The 20,365-nt window shown below is 34.3% G+C and overlaps 1 protein-coding gene across 1 annotated transcript in view; it reads left to right on the top strand.

The window, feature by feature from the left end:
• LOC124541525 (1-phosphatidylinositol 4,5-bisphosphate phosphodiesterase epsilon-1-like) overlaps positions 1-20,365 on the top strand; it is a 70,781-nt gene that overhangs the window by 6,277 nt on the left and 44,139 nt on the right. Inside the window, exon 2 of the mRNA XM_047119440.1 lies at positions 14,131-14,304. Within this exon, the coding sequence (XP_046975396.1) occupies positions 14,131-14,304 (174 nt within the window). The remainder of the gene's footprint in view (positions 1-14,130; positions 14,305-20,365) is intronic.

The following is a 20,365-nucleotide window of genomic DNA, read 5'->3' as shown; positions in this document are numbered from 1 at the left end:
CTTCTAAACCGAATTGCTCACCATGAAAAATAGCATTTGTACCGAAATGGACGAGAAGTTGATTTAAAATAATTTTTTCGAAAATTTTACTTAAGGATGGGAGTATTGAAATAGGCCTGTAATTACCGGGATCGCTTCTGTTTCCAGTTTTAAAAAGTGGTAAAACTTTACTACATTTTAACAAGTTAGGAAATGAACCCGTGTCCAAACTCTTGTTAAAAATTACTTTTCCAATACAACCAAAATGTCCACCTCAAAACTATCTCAATCTCTGTCAACCAGATGGCGCCTCGACCCCGCTCGAGGCAAATCCTTCGCTCTGATTGGTCCTTACAAGAAATACAATATTCATAAATTTATAAAATTAAGAAGATTTATAGCTTCTTTAAAAAAGTAACAAATCAAATATAATCAATAATTAATGTAAACAAATAGTATTAAGTGTTATTGGCTCATATCTTTCTCCGACATATATATATATCTAGATAGACTGTCATCCAAAACCGACCCAACTTTGCTATCTGGGTATGTAACAGCTGCACATTTCATTCACTAATGTCATGCTATTTTACTGGACACATATTGACCACTGTTCTTGACGTTTTCTCAGCTTTTACATTAAAATAAAGAAGCGACTCAAAAGTAAAAATGTAAGTATAAACAAGGTTTCAAGGACACCAGAAGAATCGCTATAAAAATTATAATATTTAATGTTAAGAACATTTAAAATTATTAAACCTAGGTACTCTAACTCGTTTATGTAGATGCCCTTGTATTAAAGATGGAAAATCAATCAATCAATCAATCAGCTCATTCTCGTCCACTTCTGGACATAGGCCTCTCCAATTGCATGCCACTGTGAAAATAGAAATACTGTCAAAAAGTCTTTAACTATAATACAGACTTGATTCAATTTCCTTGTATATAACGTATTTTTTATTCTTGATTATTAACTAGTATATAATAGATAGATAGATATATATTAATAGATAATAAAAAAAACGCGGAGTTAATACCTGTTGACTTCCAAGCGGGATATATTAATTAATTGTATTTAACTAACTTGACTTTGTATTTTTTAAATGTTGAAAAAGAGTAAAGTACTGAGTTTCTTGTCGGTTTCTCTCGGTCGAATCTACTTTCCGAATCGGTGGTAGCTTCACTTAATTGTAAAGCGACGATTCAAACGTGCTTGTAAAAGCCAAATTGAATAAAGTTTATTTTGATTTTTATAAGTATTAATTAATTAATAAGTATTAATATTAAGTCTAAATTTATATAGTCAATAAGCATTAGTGTGTAAATATTTGTAGGTATGTTTATGGGGGCACCGCCTACTCAGATGGTTTTAAAAAATCTCTCTCAGATTAGGTTGTCTGGAAGAGAAAGCATCTCTTCCAGACAGGTTGTCTGGAAGAGATGCTTAATTAGCCGTAAATCCGCCCATTATACAACCCATAAAATAATTGTATAAATTTAAGATTACAAATAATACTCAAATCAAGAGTTTTGGGTATTATATCTATATTTGTTTTATATTCATGTGCTTAGTCTTAAGATTTCTGTATCTTTATTTGTGGTGTACAATCATTATTTTATTACATAGTATAAAACAATTTCGCTATACTCGTCCCCAATTCACCGCTGTCTTTCCCTATGTACGCTTAGATCATCAAAATTACGCAACGGATTTTGATGCGGTGTTAATCCATAAATGGATTCAAAAGGAAGTTTTCTATGTATAATAGATGCACAATAAAGTAGAGATGTACTGATTGTTTTAGAGGTTTTTACAGTAATATGGAAAATAAACACATTTTAAAACCCTACAAGGTAGATCAAAATAATATATTACAGCATTGTACACGTTAAAAAGGTCCTCAAAAAAGTCCCTGATGGTATTCTATTTTGCCACCAAATAAAGGAATTCCAGAAACTCATCACCATGGTGGAATTTCCCAATTTACCTTTAGTGCACGAGCAGCTTTACGGCATCAAAAATCGCAACGCTGCAGGACCTCTCCTGCCATGAATGTCTAATATCGTAGCTACCTGTCAATTAAACTTTGCCTGAGAAACACGCAAAAGCAACTTCAGAATTACTTATTGCTGTTTGTTTTTAAGTGTTACCGACTCTATATAATAATAATAATAAAACTTTTATATCAGGACTAGCCCATATAGTGTTAGTAAAACAATACAATAATAAATAATTACATTTTTTTTAGATAATAATATTTATCAATAACAATTTTAAAATTTATTTTAATTTCAAGAGTATTTTAATATAAAATTTAATCAAGCAGTTATTTAATTTTAAACAAAAAACCATAAATAAAAATATAAAAATAAAAACAAAGCAATTAATTACAACAGTTCTTAAAACTACGTTAGTAATACGTGGGCACGATCCCAGCACCTCCCGAGGGGACTATCCAGTTTTATATTTACATTTAAATAAACAAAAATATTACAGTAAAACAGAATACTTAAATAAAGCATAGACTATATCCTAAGATATTATATATTCAATTGATTCTTTCCGTTCAGATTTTAATACTTATTTTGTTTAATAACATGGCTTATATTTTGACTAGAAATTAAGCTTATAATTAAAGTCGTACAACCAACCATTGGTTTGGCTAGACACGAGCAAGCAAGGAGTGCTGATTAATAAATACATCTATTATAAAAGTAGGAAGTGTGTTTTACTATAAATAAAATCCCTAATGTCGAATTATAAACTGTGAAGTATAAAAAAATTATGTGTTGTGAAGTTTGAGTGATTTAAATAGTAAGGACGTAACAAAAGATAGTATTTACATATTATTTTAATTATATAGCCTACTACCTACCCGCCACGGCTTCACACGAGTGCAATACTGATACTAAATATAATACAAAATTTGTTTATTTACGACATCACATTACAAACTTCTAAAATTATCAGTGTTTCTTTACTATAATGAATTTTTATTTATCCATGTATTATATACAAAAACCTTCCACTCGAATCACTCTATCTATTAAAAAAAAAACCATCAAAATCCGTTGCGTAGCTTTAAAGATTTAAGCATACATAAAGATATAGGGACAGAAAAAGCGACTTTGTTTTATAATATGTAGTGATAGCTATACTGTATCGTAATAGTGGTGTGTTTTAAATAAAAAAATGTCCCAATAACTGGACCAACATGTCTCCTGTTCGAAGATAAAGTTTAGTTTATCATGTCTGAAGTCCTAACTTCAAAAACGAAGAACTTCCGAACACATTACCCTATATTCAAAACTCTCAGGAACTAGTCGTAACTTTCAATACTCCTTATTTAGAGTTTTTCTATTGGATTTATGTAAAATATTGTGACAAACGACGTAATATTTAAGGCCTCTCCTTTTGAAGAGAAGGTTTAGAACATATTCCACCACGCTGTTCTAATGCGGGTTGGTGAAATACACATGTGGCAGAATTTCTGATAAAATGGATGAAGGAAAATCCTTCACCGATCACGAGATGAATTATAAAGACAAATTAACCACATGAATATTCAGTGGTGCTCGCCTGGGTTTGAACCCGCAATCATCGGTTAAGATGCCTGCGTTTAACGCGTTATTATTCAATCTGACCAATGATGTAGAGTCAAATCGATGTCAGATGTTGTTTAATTGAAATTTGTTCTCTTGTGCTCGTATTATAGCATAGGTATATATAAGGTTTAATTGTTTATTGACAACCTCCGTGGTCGACTGGTGTGTACACCGGTTTTCACGGGTACGCCACTCAGAGGTCCCGGGTTCGATTCCCGGCCGGGTCGATGTAGTTAGTTTTCTGTGTTGCCTTGTGTTTGGGTGTTTGTAGTACTTTTGTTACCTCAGATTTTACAAAATACAAGCGCTTGCTGATCCCAATGTAAGTAGTTATTACATTGGGATCAGAGTATTGTATGTGATGTTGTCTCATATTTATTTATTTATTAGTCTGTAAGACTTATATAATTATATTATATTCGGTTCGAGTTTTCTGCGATCTTGTAAAATAGATCGAAATACGTGCCCGGCTTATAAATTAGGATGATTGTAACAGCAAATATCAAAATTCTATTTTTACAGTCAGTTAGCTGAACCCGTTTTGCAGGGAACGATTATTTTCGTACATAACTTGGAATCGCTGATAATACCGTTCCTTTACTCAAGTATTCGCTTGAAAGATGTAGGTGAATGTCAGTTTTATCTATATTAAATCGACACCAAACATTTATACTAAGTTTATTCGAATTTTAGTGAAAATCGTTTCCTTATGCCAAGTTGCTTAAATGTGTTATCACTACATAGTATAAAACAAAGTCGCTTTCTCTGTCCCTTTATCCTTTGACTGATTTTAGAACTATAGAGTATATATATAATGCATGGAGAAATTATTATAGTAGGGAATCAAACCCGGGACCTCAGAGTGGCGTACCCATGAAAACCGGTGTACACACCACTCGACCATGGAGGTCGTCAAAGATAGCTAGATCTTTTTGACAGACTGGCTAGTGATGAGAAACAGAAAATAAGACATATATAACAGTTGATTGGACGATGGAATGCGTAATTCAAATTATAATACAATTTTTTTAACTTATTTTTTTAAAAGAGTTTTATTAGCAAAAGAGAACATTTGTAACAATAACTTAACAATGTGACCTGGTAATAAAAATATGCAGGCCCACTGAAATATAGAATAAATAAAAATTGTAACAAAAAGAAAAAACTACTTCAAACAAAACATTATTTTGAAACAAATAAATATGCACTAAAAAGTTATAAAAATAATTGCATATTCAAAAGTTGATTTACGATGATATATAATATTTCTTACAGAGTCATTGTGTATGGGTGATGGTGACCACTGGGCACTGACCATCAGGTGGCCCATATGCTCGTCCGCCAACCAATATCGTAAAAAAAAAAATTTTTTTTCTGTCTGTCCGTCTGTCTGTTTGTTCCGGCTAATCTCTGGAACGGCTGCACCGATTTTGACGACTGACAGATAACTGATATAATAAGGAGTAACTTAGGCTACAATTTTTTTTTGTTAAATTCAAACTCGTACAAGGTCGCGGGCACAGCTCGTAATATATAATATATTTGTTGATTTTTATTAATTTCACCCAAGCGAAACTGTTTTCATCTACAAAGGCTATAAAAAGAATACGTGCCTTTCTGCGGTGAGCGGACGAGCGACTCTTGACACTAAGCGTTCATTTGTCAAATCAAATATAACCTTCCCCTTTCACGAAGTCACTCCCACGTGCTGGAAAGAGAGGAAAGATGTCACACAACAAATTCCCAATATAAACTAAGTTATTTTATTTAACTGATAAAGTGATGATACATTGTCTTTTTTTATAGTATAGGGGTTGGCGAACGACCATATGGGCCACCTGATGGTAAGTGGTCACCATCACCCATAGACGGTGACGCTGTAAGAAATATTAAGTATTCCTTACAACATCAATGTACCACCAACCTTGGGAACTAAGATGTTATGTCCCATGTGCCTGTAGTTACACTGGCTCACTCACCCTTCAAACTGGAATACAACAATACTGAGTACTGTTATTTGGCGGTAGAATAACTGATGAGTGGGTGGTACCTACCCAGACGGGCTTGCACAAAGCCCTGTCACCATGTCTTTTACTTAGACACTGGAGTCCGAACTCAATTGAACAAAAAAAATGCTTTAAAACTAGTTTAATCTTGATATTATTGTAGTATTTACATTGTTACGTTGTCATTAGTAGTTAGTAATAAGTGTAAGAGAGAGTAGTGTAAGTAGTAGTAGTAGTAAGTGAATAAAAAAACAAAAGAAGATCACAGAACATTCGATTTTACACGTTACTTTTTCTTTTTGAATATTGTAAAAGAAGGTTTTATATGTGATAAAATATATGTTAATTAAAATTAAATAAATCTACATGTTTATATAATTAGTGGAGTCAATGAATACATAAAACAGGCAATCTTCGGAAGTCCTCAAGAACAGCTCCGATTTTGATATATTTTTTTTTTTAATTTTGTTTTTTTATATTATTCAAAATCAGAAACCTCTTAGAGCGGGGACGGAACTATTTATATTGTTTAAACAATATCAACGATATTTATGCACAAAAAAATTTCTACTATACAATATCCATTAAAAACTTGTAAATATATTAATGAATGTTATAAACAATTATCTATAAGTTTGTTCTGTGTAGTAATGACATGGAATTAATTTGTGAACCAAAATATAAATTTTTTATTGACCATAGAAAATTCATTATGTTAAATACAAAAAAAGTACATTTAATTTTCATTATCATTTTGCATTTCGGAGACTTCTTCATCTTCTTCAAGTTGTGGGTGGTTACTGCAGTCATTTCCACTGCAAACTATGCAGCCTGGTGAGCAATGAAGACCACTTTTTCTGCAGCCACACGCTGAACCGCATCCTGTTTTGCAAGAGCAAAATATTAATTTTAAAACGTTGTCAGGTGCTGCTGGTTGTGTCATTTTGATTGGTTTTAAATAATTCTCTCTTCGCCAACCCCATTCTTCAGGTGGTATCGATGAATTATTTTTCCATTGCTGAACTTGTAAGTAGACTCTTTTAATATGTTGTTTTGCTGCATCTTCTGTCGGGGGTAAGGAATTAAGTTGTACGCTTTTATTTTTTGAAGCTAATGCTATGAAACGTTTATATCGCAGTTCATTTAAGCATTTGGCAGTTTTAGCACCATACATTGTAAGAATACAATCAATACCATCATTAAAAAGCACTTCTTCATTTTGCTTTTCAATCATAAAATTTTCTGCTGCTGCATGTAATTTTTGATTATCATTAAAAACTTTAATAAAACTATTTTTTCCTTTGTTATAGAAAGCGGATGTGGTATCACATCCAGTGAATGCATGAATAAAAAACAGATGGGTTTTTTTAATATTTGGATATTTCTCTAATGTTGTTTTTGTTGAGTAAACTCGTTGCAAGATATTATTTTTTAGTGGTTTTAAAAAAAACATTTCTTTATCATCAGGTGCTAAAACCATTAATAAAACTAACACATCAATATCTTCAGCTACAACAACTACTTTAAGAGAGGAACAATCTATAGCAGATTGCACAATTAATCGATCAGCATCACTTTCGGCTTGACTCCACTCAATATTATTTTCGCCTAGTTTTCTGCAGAGAAGATTAATAAACCTATTTTTATTTTTGCTATTACCTAAAAGTTTCTCTTTCGTTGTGTTTAAAGGCATGTCTTCTTCAAATAAATAATCAATGGAAGTATTGCCGATGTATCTACGATTTCTCTCAGACACTTTAGTTCCATCATTACTATATCCATCAAATACAACTTTAACATTAGTGCCATAATTATTACGTAAATATCTAATATACTGTTGACAATTATATTTATATGTATTAACTTATAAATAAATACCTTCTCCATTATGCTGATACACAATATTCACTCCGATAAAAATTATTTTTATTATAAATAATTCACTGTGAGTAAAAAAATCAATACTTTAAACTTGACGGAGCGTGCAGTTACTCCAAAAAGTAAATGAATACTGCGTGAAGTAAGCAGTAAAAATATAAAACTAGTCAAACATCTGCTCTCAGACCTTGAATTCTTTCATCAGGTAGGGACTACCTAAACGACAAAATGGTCAATTTCTATTGTACGAATAGTACCTATACCTCACAAAACTTTCTAATGCAACGTTCAATATTATATATATGTTGTTACGGATGCGCTGTTTCTTTAGCTAAATAATTCTATTTAAAAAATTAGTGAAGAAAATCGCCTTGACATATATATTTAAAAAAAAAGGAAATTATTTTTTTTTTATTTTAATATTAAATTGTTCCGTCCCCGCTCTAAGAGGTTTCTGATTTTAAATAATATAAAAAAACAAAATTTTTTAAAAAAAAAACATCAAAATCGGAGCTGTTCTTGAGGACTTTCGAAGCAAAGGCTTCATTGACGCCACTAAATATAGATATAATTAAAATAAAAATCGCAGACCCGAACACATTATTTTTATACATAATAGTAGACTTATATGTGGATACACAAATACAATAAAAAAGGGGTAAAGTTTACCAATATATGTACGTGATCGGATTAATAATGATTTTGAGAATATTGCTTCGGAATTATCCGAAAGATTTTACTAATTTGTCATAGATAGAAATATTATCTTTTCCAAACCGGTGGTACTGTTTCAATTGACAATCAATAAGAAAGTGTAATACTTTTATACTGAATAAAGCAATTTGAGTTTGAGTATGCGCCCTTTAGAAGTTAGACACATATTATCGCGGACTTTTCAGTAGGGCTTTTCAAACCTACAAGTATTTTATTGTAGCGAATGAAAGTTTTTATTCAAAAAATAAATTAATTTGTCTAATTTCATAGAAATTCTGCCACATTCCACCAACCCGCATAGGAACAGCGTGATGGAATATATTCCAAACCTCCCTTTTAGGAGAAGAGGCCTTAGCCCAGCAGTGGGAAATTTACAGGCTTGTTATTGTATTAGAATATCGATACTTCCTGGTAAATTAAATCTATTATAATCGAAGTTCATTTATGCTTTCAAAACTCTGGTGAAGAGAAAATATATAAAGGCATTCTCTATTAGCTCGTAAATGTTGCAATTTTCCGCTGAAAATTTAAGCAATTTCCGAATATAATGGAACTCTGTCTAAAGTTCTAGCTCAATACATAAGGAGAAGAACTGGGTTGTGAGACTTGTTTTTTTAAACAAGTTTTGTTTTTGATGGCATTGTGTTCTCATGCTGTGACCAAGTCAATCTATTTTATTTGACACTAGTGGTCGCTCGCAGCTTTGCTTTTAAGGTATTGGATTTCATATGTAAGGTATTCTTTGTCCTATCGACGACCTCCGTGGTCGAGTGGTGTGTACACCGGTTTTCACGGGCACGCCACTCCGAGGTCCCGGGTAGATTACCATTAGTTTTCTATTTTGTCTGGGTGTTTGTGGTATCGTTACTTCTGATTTTCCACAACACAAGTGCGTTAGCTACTTACATTGGTATCACAGTAATGTATGTGATGTTGTCTCATATTTATATTTATATTATATTATCTTGGAATATATCGTATGGAACAAAGATAGTCATATTTTAAATATTGTTGTTTAATGTGCTGTAATATCGAATGGAAACGTCCTGTAATTATATGTATACAGTTTTTTATAAATAAATAAATCTTGGAGTTCAAGTTTGCTGCATACCAAATTTCATCAAATTCAGTTCAGCGGTTTGGTCGGGTAAGACGGATAGATAGAGTAACTTTGGTTATAATATTAATATAGATAACAGTACAGATCAGGATTGAACCAAGTCCTACCACCTAGTACAGTACCAGCACAGGTACCATTGTCAGTATTGGCGTACAATTTACAAATAGATGTGTATATAACTTGGAATAGGCTATTAGACAATGCGAAAAATAAAGTGTCAATCATTTAATCATAGATATTATGAGTTTAAAAATATTTATTTAGTAACGAAAGTTGAAAATAATAATTTATTTATTCAAAAATCCATAAATAGAAAGGCATTTTTTAAAAGTTTTTCACGTGACACTAATCGCTCCTGGTTGGCCGGGCTTATGATGAAGTCACTTGCTTGTTAACCTTGCTTGCCGACAGTTTAAAATACAGGCAAGTGACGTCACCGACCCCATTGTAGCGCTATATTGTCTAAGTAGGGTTTTCCGTGGTATTTAAATATGGGATTTTTAATACGAAATTTTTTATCAAATATGAACTAGAAATAAATCAACTTTTACTGGGTTCCATAACATCTACTAAATAATATGAAATGGATATTAAAAACCAGTCAAATGGCCTATTATCCGCTTATTATATACTTTTACCGCCAAACTCCTAGTCTCGTTCTCTCTCTCTCTCTCTCTTCTCCCCTCCCGTTCAAAATCTACCGCCTTTTGTTTTTCTCGTGCCAGACAACTCGCCACACCGCACCACGCCACGAGAGGAAGTGACGGGAGTCCCACAATACGGTGTCGATAGCCGAATCAATAATCATACTACTAAATGTTATTTCAAATAAAAACGTATTTAAAAATCAAAGCCGCACTAAATATTGATGAGCTGAGATGACTTAGTGGTTAGAACGCGTGCATCTTAACTGATCATTGCGGGTTCAAATCCAATCCAGCACTACTATATATATGTGCTTAATTTGTGTTTATAACTCATCTAGTGCTCGGCGGTGAAGGAAAACGTCGTGAGGAAACCTGCATGTGTCTAATTTCATTGAAATTGTGCCACATGTGCATTCCATCAACCCGCGTGGGAACAGCGTAGTGGAATATGTTCCAAACCCTCTCCTTAATGGAAGAGGGGGCGTTAACCCAGCACTGAGAAATTTACGGGCTGTTATTTTACTATTTACTCTACTAAATATTGCTATTTGAATCAAAATTGTAAAAAATCATGACACAAATAGATACTATAACTTGGTTTTTCTATCGTTTTTTTGTGAATACGCGACGTTTTCACAACGGCCATTGTTGTGCACCCGGGCGGGCTTGTAAAAACACTCTCCAACGCCCACTCCATTGTAAACTTCGCGCTTTGATCAACTTCTAAGCTGTAATGTTTGATTTTGTAAATACATTTCATGTTCATTTCAAAGCCATTTATCAACTCTAAAGGAAAAATGGAACTCTTATAAGACCACTTTATTTATTATTTAGTTTTCTATGTTGCCTTGAGTCTGGGTGTTACTTCTGATTTTCCACAACACAAGTGCTTTAGCTACTTAGGTACATTGGGACCAGAGTAATGTGTGTGATATTGTCTAATATTTATATTTACATTTACAATGACCTTTTTTTTCTCAGACATTTCTGAAGTATATACCTCGTTAAATTAAGACCAACGTTAAATTCCGCTGTCAAAACTAACTGAGATGTTAACACAATCGAAAGTAAAGAAAGACCAGTTGGTCGAAATCAAAAAATCAAAAACCAAAATATACTTTATTCAAGTAGATTTTTACAAGCACTTTAGAATAATCATTTAACAGCTATATTAAGTGAAGCTACCACCGGTTCCGAAATTAGATTCTACAGAGAAGAACCGACAAGAAACTCAGTAGTTACTCATTTATAATATTTAAAAATAAAGTCATGTCATATATATACAAGTATTTATATTATATATCCTGGAAGTCAACAAGTATTAATTCCACGCTTTTTTAGCGTCTGTATAATCTTGCACTGAATAACATGCCTTTTTAACGAATGTACTTACAAATGATTTGAATGTATGAAATGGTAAAGTTAAAAATATCTAAACTACCAATATTTTATATGTATGTCGCGAATTCCGATGGATCTAAATGATTATCATCCGACATGTTGAAATTATTACTTCAGTCAGTACGCACATCTGGCGCTGTAGCTGTCCCAAGACTGAGAGACCAAGAGCCTCATTCAACAAAGGAACATACACTGACAGACTTTTAAACCACTGACATCTCTCTACTGACAACCTATAAAACTTAAACACATCTTTCTAATAAATGAGTTCATATACGTATAAGGGAATAATACAACAAAACTATAGCTGGATTGGTATGTTGGTTTGTTGCAATATTTTCTATAAGCCATGACACCATCCGCCATTCTTATTTTTCTGCCAGCTGACATTTCTTGTTTTTCTAACATGATTCTCACTGGCCAGAATCCAATCTCTAAACTAATAAGTTTCAACAATGATATTCTAATAAACAGATATGTTATATCCATAGTAAACAACAGAAAAAAGTGTGCCGCGCCGGGGACCGTTAATTTTAGTTTATTTTTACATTTCGTTAAAAGTAAAAAGGATAGCTTGATAAAAACAATAAGTAAAAGGGATAACTAGATGTTTTAATTACGCAAAACGTATTACTACGTAATTATGATGTATTATGACGTAATACTACGTAAAACGACTAAAGGCAAACGTCCCAATTAGGACGTTTTCTAGTCTTCACTTTTTGCGCGTTAATAACATATCTGTTTACTAGAACATCATTGGGTTTCAATCAAAGTATTTAATTATCTCATGCTGCGACTTATACATTAAACTGTTCAAAGAAAAGTAATATTTTCCACTTTCATATAAACCCATATAACATATAATATCTTAATATTTTGCGACCAGAATTTGGAGCTGTCCCATATTAGAAGCAATAAATCAAGATACCCCTCTCTTTAAGATTATATTAAAGTTCAGCACTTTAGCGTACATGTCAGATAATGATGACCATACAAAATATCTCAACGGACCTTACGTTGATAAGCTAGTAGTCGCCCGCGACTTCACTGGCGTTTAAGGCTGTTAGTTATCATTTGTCAAGCAAAATACGACCTCCGTGGTCGAGTGGTGTGTACACACGCAATTATTATGTAATTTGCCGGCTGTATGATGTAGATTATTAGTTTTCTATATTGTCTTGGATCTGGGTGTTTGTGGTGCGTGACTTCTGATTTTCCACAACACAAGTGCTTCAGCTACTTACATTGGGATCAGAGTAATGTATGTGATGTCGTCTCATATTATTTAAAATAGCCAATGTCCTCTTTTGGAATTCAAGTTTGCTTCATACCAACAACAACACCAACAGCCTTTAAATTCCCACTGCTGGGCTAAAATCCTCCTCTCCCTTTGAGAAGAATGTTGGGAACATATTCCACCACGCTGTTCCAATGCGGGTTGGTGAATTACACATGTAGCAGAATTTCTATGAAATTTGTCACATGCAGGTTTCCTCACGATGTTTTCCTTCACCTCTGATCACGAGATGAATTATAAAGACAAATTAAGCACATGAAACAGCGGTGCTTGCCTGGGTTTGAACCCGCAATCATCGGTTAAGATGCACGCATTCTAACCACTGGGCCATCTCGACTCTTCATACCAAATTTAATTATATTCAGTTCATTGTTTTGGTCATGAAAGAGCGACGGACAGACAGAGTTTCTTTCACATTTTAGTATGAATATAAATTATTACCTAATAAATCGTTCAAATTTATTAGATATTTATGCTAATCTTTGTACAAGGTAATTTCAAAAACCAAAATCAATGTATACGTTTACGAGGACCCTTTGTTTCGTCCTTGTTCAAGATTATTGTAAAACACCGGTTTAGAAATGAGATTCTTGGAAAACCGAAATTCATTAGATACTCTTTTTGTCACAGAAATAAATAAACTTCGAATAAATTTAACTACAAATGATTATAAAAATAATAGCGAAGCCCGCCCCGGATTCGCACGGTCACAAAGCTGATACTACATATTCTACAGAATTTATTTACGACATCACATTAGAAACTTCTAAAATTATCAGCGTTTCTTTACTATATTATCCATGTATTATATACAAAAACCTTCCTCTCGAATCACTCTATCTATTAAAAAACCGCACCAAAATCCGTTGCGTGATTTCAAAGATCTAAGCATACATAGGGACAGACAGTGGAAAGCGACTTTGTTTTGTACTGTGTAATGATAAAGCGACCGGTACCGTTCGTTAATCATTGATAATATTGTATTCGTCTCTTGATAACCCAGCACATCAACTTCTATTCTGTTCAAGCCATCGCCTAACAATATCTATCTATCCTATCTTTGATGGCTTAGGTCGAAATTGGGATGAGGCATATTGTATCAAGAATCTTATCAAGCAAAAATGCCCTTATACGATGTAGAAGTATTACACTTACTTATTGATCCAGTATCCAAATAATAGCCTGTAAATTTTCCACTGCTGGGCTAACGTTCTCCCTTTGAGGAGTTTAGGCATATTCCAACACGCTGCTCCATGGTTTGGTGGGTACACATGTGGCAGGATTTCATAGAAATTAAACACATGCAGGTTTCCTTACGATGTTTTCCACCGCCGAGCACGAGATGAATTATAAACATAAATTAAGCACATGCTTATTCAGTAGTGCTGGCCTGGGTTTGAACCTGACCATCTTGGCTTGACTCTAGATAGTCGAAGTAAAAATATTCTCATGTATTTAAACAAATACAATTCTCCTCAGGTCACATAAGCTGAAGACATTCTGGCTCAGCATATCAGAGGAACCGTTGCCAACGCTGGACTTCCTCTCCGCGGCGCTGCTCTCCGCCGAGTACGAGAGGGCCCTTGGCCGCGCCCTGGCGATGCCAGAATGCAGACTGATACCTTTTTTTGGAGCTTTTTTAAGAGAATTAAGGTAAGCAATCATTATTTTGACCACATAACTCATTTCAGCATTATCTTCCATATAAATCAAAATATACTTAATTCAAGTAGGCTCTTACGAGCACTTTTGAATCGTCATTTAACAACTATATCAAGTGAAGCTACCACTGGTTCGGAATGCAGATTCTACCGAGAAGAACTTGCAGGAAACTCAGCAATATTTAAAATAACAAAGACATTTTAGAATCCAATCCTATTCCTAAAAACACCGTAGCATAAATATGTATATATGTCATTAAACCAAAAGAATGACAACGAACTACGCTGCTTGTCAAATGTATTGTATGCCATGCCATGCCAATCAGATGAACGGAAACTGAACTGAAACTGGCAGAAGCCGTACCTACTTAAACGCCTCAAGTGATTCTTTACTAATGTTATAAACCTGAAAAGTTTGTTTGTTTGATTGAACATGCGCATCAAAGGAACTATTATATATATTGAGGAAGGATATTCTGTACCCTGATGATATGATATACCATACGACCAATAGGAGCCGAGTATAAATAAATAATAAATATGAGACATAACATACATTACTCTGATCCAAATGTAAGTAGCTAAAGCACTTGTGTTGTGGAAAATCAGAAGTAACGATACCACAAACACCCAGACCCAAGACAACATAGAAAACTAATGATAATCTACATCGAATCGGCCGGACGAACCCGGGACCTCGGACCCATGAAAACCAGTGTACACACCACTCGACCACGGAGGTCGTCAAAGTATAGTATAGTATAAGTATTTATGCGAAATGTAGAATGTTGCAGAAACAAAAGAAAATAATATACTTCATCATGTAGACTCAAAGCCTTTTCAATCTTTATGTTAGTGTTGAGTTAAATGCAAAAATACTACCGGTTCAGAAAGTAGATTCTACCAAGAAAGAAACTTAGTAGTTATTATTATTGACTATTTTATTATCTTGCCTAAATATCAATATAAAGTAACTCCACACATTTTATCTTTAATATGAGATTATGTTGATTAATATGCCTCATTTATTAATGCTTTTTTGACATGAGCTTTAAACTCTTTTAAGGTCAAGTTTATAAAAGCTCTGGGATCTCATTATTGGAACGAATACCGTGCCCAAGCAAGGTTGTATTGACTTTGCGGAGTCGGAAACTAGGTGCTATTAGTTTACCTTTCTTCCTTGTGTCAATATAAGTCAAAATCCTTCCTTTTGACAGTTCTCCAAAAAGAAATAGCTACGTAAAGTCGAAATGAGCATCTAAAACGTAAATAAATATATGTATAGTACAACATAACTTAGATGTAGCATCGACAAAAGTCGTAAATCAAATCAAATGAAAATAAACTTTATTCAAGTAGGCACTTACAAGCACTTTTGAATCGTCATTTTACAATTAAGTGAAGCTACCATCGGTTCTGAGAGTAGATTCTACCGATTTCTCAAGAAAGTCAGTAGTTACTCTTTTTAATATTTAAAAAATACAAAGTCATGTTAGTTAAATACAATTATTTATATTAATATATCCTGCTTGGAAGTTAACAGGTATTAACTCCACGCTTTTTTATCATCTATAAAATCTTGTATAGAATAATATGCTTTTTCTACCAATAAAACCGAAAAAATCCGAATCAAGAACGCTATCCCAAATTATCAATATTTATTTCTCATGCAAATATGATCTTTACACAAACGTAACTTATAATATCATATGACCCAATACATTCGTCAATTTGACGGATTACTGCGGTTTTACTGAAGCGAGAATCTATAGCAACGTATGGCGTCGAATGGCACAATTTTTTTTTACTGTATAGGTTGGCGGACGAGCATATGGGCCACCTGATGGTAAGTGGTCACCATTACCCATAGACAATGACGCTGTAAGAAATATTAACTATTCTTTACATCGTCAATGTGCCACCAACCTTGGGAACTAAGATATTATGTCCCTTGTGCCTGTTGTTACACTGGATCACTCATCCTTCAAATCGGAATAACAATACTGAGTACTGTTATTTGGCGGAAGATTAACTAATGAGTAGGTGGTACCACCCAGACGGGCTAGCACAAGCTACTAGCCCTACCAAAAAGTTTAGAGATGATACGATAGAGAGCTGTTTCTATTGGTTATGTAAACCGGTTTTATTGAATTAGCCGATGCTACATCTAAGTTGTGTCGTACTGTATGTAAATCGAATCTAACAGTTGAGTTAAACAAAAACAGTGGCACTATTCTGTAACATGGAACAAAATCAAAATATGCTTTATTCTAGAAAGCTCTTATAATTTGAATAACATTTATATTAAGGGAAGCTACCACCTGTTTTAAAAGTAAATTCCACCGAGAAGAACCGGCAAGAAAGTAGTTATTTATTTATTTAAATATCACCGATCACCTCGCTTTAAAGTCGCTCAGCTTGCTATGGAGAGGGCTATGCTCGGCGTTTCTCTGCGGAGTCGCATCAGAAATGAGGCGATCCGCCAGAGAATCAAAGTCATCGATAGCCCACCGACCTAGTAAGCTGAAGTGGCAGTGGGCTGGTCATATTTGTCGCAGAACCGACAACCGTTGGGGAAAACGTGTTCTAGAGTGGAGACCGCGTCTCGGCAAACGTAGTGTAGGACGTCCTCGGGCACGGTGGTGTGACGACTTACGCAAGACGGCTGGCAGGAGCTGGATGCGAGTAGCCTAAGAACGACCTCAGTAACGTGCAATTGGAGAGGCCTATGTCCAGCAGTGGACGAAAATGGGCTGATGGATTGGATTGAACTGATCACCACAAATTTTATGGGACAAAAGGCGGACCTAATGCCTACTCTTTTTCTACATTTATAAATACAGTCATGTTAGTTAAATACAAGCTTAGTCAGCAAGTATTAATTCTACGCCTTTTTCTTTAGAATCGCACTGCGGGGCTTAGTACCCTTTTAGTAGACACCGAGTTAAAACTTTGGGGCCTCTGCCGACCCTTAGCATATTATTCCTGGTAACAATTTACGCTCTTTGGAAATATTTTATCATTCTGTATTCTTTAAATTTTGTAATTTATTCATTTCGAAAATGTTTATTTTGATAAACAAACAAAATAATCTCTTTGTCTAAATATTTAATGTAACATTATTACGTTTATACAATATATATGTTAGAGAATAAATTAATAATAATTAAATATAGTTTTTGTTTTGACTCGTACATGCCAACACTGACTTTACTAGGCGTAATAACCTGTAAATTTCCCACTGATGGGCTATGCCTCCTCCCCCTTTGCGGAAAAGGCTAGGAACATATTCCACCGTGCTGTTCCAATGCGGGTTGGTGGAATACACATGTGGCAGAATTTCGATGAAATTAGACACATACAGGTCTCGCGATGTCTTCCTTCCCCACCAAGCACGAGATGAATTATAAACACAAATTAAGCTCATGAATATTCAGTGCTTGGCTCAGTTTAACCTGTTATCATCGGTTAAGATGCACGCGTTATAACCAAAGCCAATCTCAGCTAGATTACATATTAAGTAAAGTTTAAAATTACAGTACGAATAACAAACATAGACGGATCTAAAATCAAATAAAACAATCTAAGATTCTACGTAAAATAAGCAAAGTAATGTCCAGTTTTATCTTACGCACGACAGCTTGGCGTTTTTGTTCATTAGGGCTCTGCGCAGGCCCGAGCAGATAAACCCTTCAAAACATTCCTTTCGAGAAGTCGGTTAAAAACCGTTACCTCCGAATGTAGAACGAGGCTCTGATCTTGGCCCAGATAGTTTTGAGTGGATCTCTTCGAAATTTTTTGTAAATACAATCTTCTCTCATACGGAATAGGGTTCAAGATCGCGTGGAATATACCTCAAGAGTCGTTCTCGTGTCCGTAAGAATGTCATTTGCATGAATTTCTTTTTCATGAATTTATTATAATACATATTTATAGGTAATTTGCGACGTTTACATACAAACATGAGGTTGCACAAGTGCCTGCGTCTCCATCGTCGTTGATTTGACATTTGAAGCATTGTTTAACTAATTACGTCATGCCGACTGCGTTCGGCAGCGGCGGAAAATTTCCAAAGAGACTAATCTAGTACAAATCAAATCAAATCAAAATATGCTTTATTCAAGTAGGCTTTTACAAGCACTTCTGTATCGTCATTTAACAATTATTTTAAGTGAAGCTACCACCGGTTCGGAGAGTATATTCTACCGAGAAGAAGCATAAAGAAGAGTAACTACTGAGTAACTTGGCGGAAGTTACTCAGTAGTTACTCAGTAGTTACTACTTATCGCTCCGACAGGCTCTGTCGAGCCGTCGGAGCGATCGGACCACCTCATATTGAAATAAATCAGAGAAGATTATTTCCTAAGTTTGTCATGGTCCATATGGTCATGCCATATAACATGGCATGACCATAAACCACTGTGGAAGTGCACAGAACATATTATTCTTGGCAAACACAGCTGCACTCCGTATTGCCCCATTCTCACAATCCAGCACAACAAAACCAGCTCGACCGGAGAAAGTCCAAGCACAGAAACAAAGGCTTTATAAAGCTTTTGGGAAGCACAGGACATGCTTTTAACTCCCAGAGCAGGCTATTAATAAGAATTATAAATAGAGCGACCTTTAGTTTGAACTTACAGGATCGAGACTCAGAACAAGATCAATCAATATACAATAAACGCCGTGTTATATATCGTATCGAACATTAGTCAACATTTTACTAGACTTGCACTTAAAGTTAGCAGGTCTGCTAACTTTAAGCGAAGCTTTGGGATGTTAACCAGTCTATGTATGTAATGTAACAGCCTGTAAATATCCCACTGCTGGGCTAATGGCCTCCTCTCCCATTAAGGAGAGGCTTTGGGACATATTCCACCACGCTGTTCCAATGATGGTTGGTAGAATACACATGTGCAAGAATTTCAATGAAATAGATACATGCTGGTTTCCTCACGATGTTTCCCTTCACAGCCGAGCACGACATGAATTAAGTAAAGAAAACACAAATTAAGCACATATATATAGTGGTGCGTGCCTGGGTTTGAACCTGAAATCATCGGTTAAGATGCACGTGTTCTAACCACTGGGTCATCTCGGCTCTTTCCACCAGTCTCTACTAATATTATAAATGTGAAAGTAGCTCTGTCTGACTATATGTCGTTCTTTCACGATTAAACCGCTAAGCCGAATTTGATGAAATTTGGTATTAAGCAAACTTGAGCTCCAAGAAAGGACATTGGCTACTTTTTTTGCCTGACACGTGACAACCAACCCTTAAAACTCGAGCTACTACTACTCCTAGTATAATATATGTTTTTGATTACAAATAATGATTAATTTAGATGATTTTGTTGTATCTGTGAGGTGTGAACGCCGTGACGTAATGAGTCAAGTGATCGGAATCGTTTGAAGGGACAACTGTCACATTGTTTTAATTCTTTTCAAAAGCGATGATTTTAAATTAACCCCAGATCTGTAATATTATTTTTCAATGCTTATTACTTCAAAGGCAATGATATTCTAATAAACAGATATGTTATACCCATACTAAACAACAGAAAAAAGTGTGCCGCGCTGGGGACCGTTTATTTTAAATTTCGTTACAAGTAAAAAGGATAGCTTGAAAAAACAATAAGTATATAAAAGGGATAACTAGATGTTTTAATAACGCAAAACGTATTACTACGTAGTTATGATGTATTATAATGTATTACTGGCATAATTATAATGAAAATGACTAAAGGCAAACGTCCTAATTAGGACGTTTTCTGGTCTTCACTTTCATCATCATTGTTCAAAGGTTAGTAACGTAACGTTTGGACTACATCGTATAAAAGGAAGAGTTCTAAGGGTTTACGGAATTAAATATTATGTACACGTATTTTACTGATTTACTACTAAACTTAAATACAATTCATGTATTTAAGTTTTTCAACACTTCCAAAAGGAGGAGGTTATCAATTCGTCTGTATTTTTTTTTTTATATAATCGTAAATCGACTTTTAAGTAGTATAATATTTTTCATTTCATTTTACTTACGAGGACTCTTA

The sequence above is a fragment of the Vanessa cardui genome, chromosome 28, assembly GCF_905220365.1.
Source record: "Vanessa cardui chromosome 28, ilVanCard2.1, whole genome shotgun sequence".
Classification (NCBI taxonomy): Eukaryota; Metazoa; Arthropoda; class Insecta; order Lepidoptera; family Nymphalidae; genus Vanessa; species Vanessa cardui.
The sequence above is the reverse complement of the archived record's forward strand: the minus strand, read 5'-3'. Positions and strand labels throughout refer to the sequence as shown.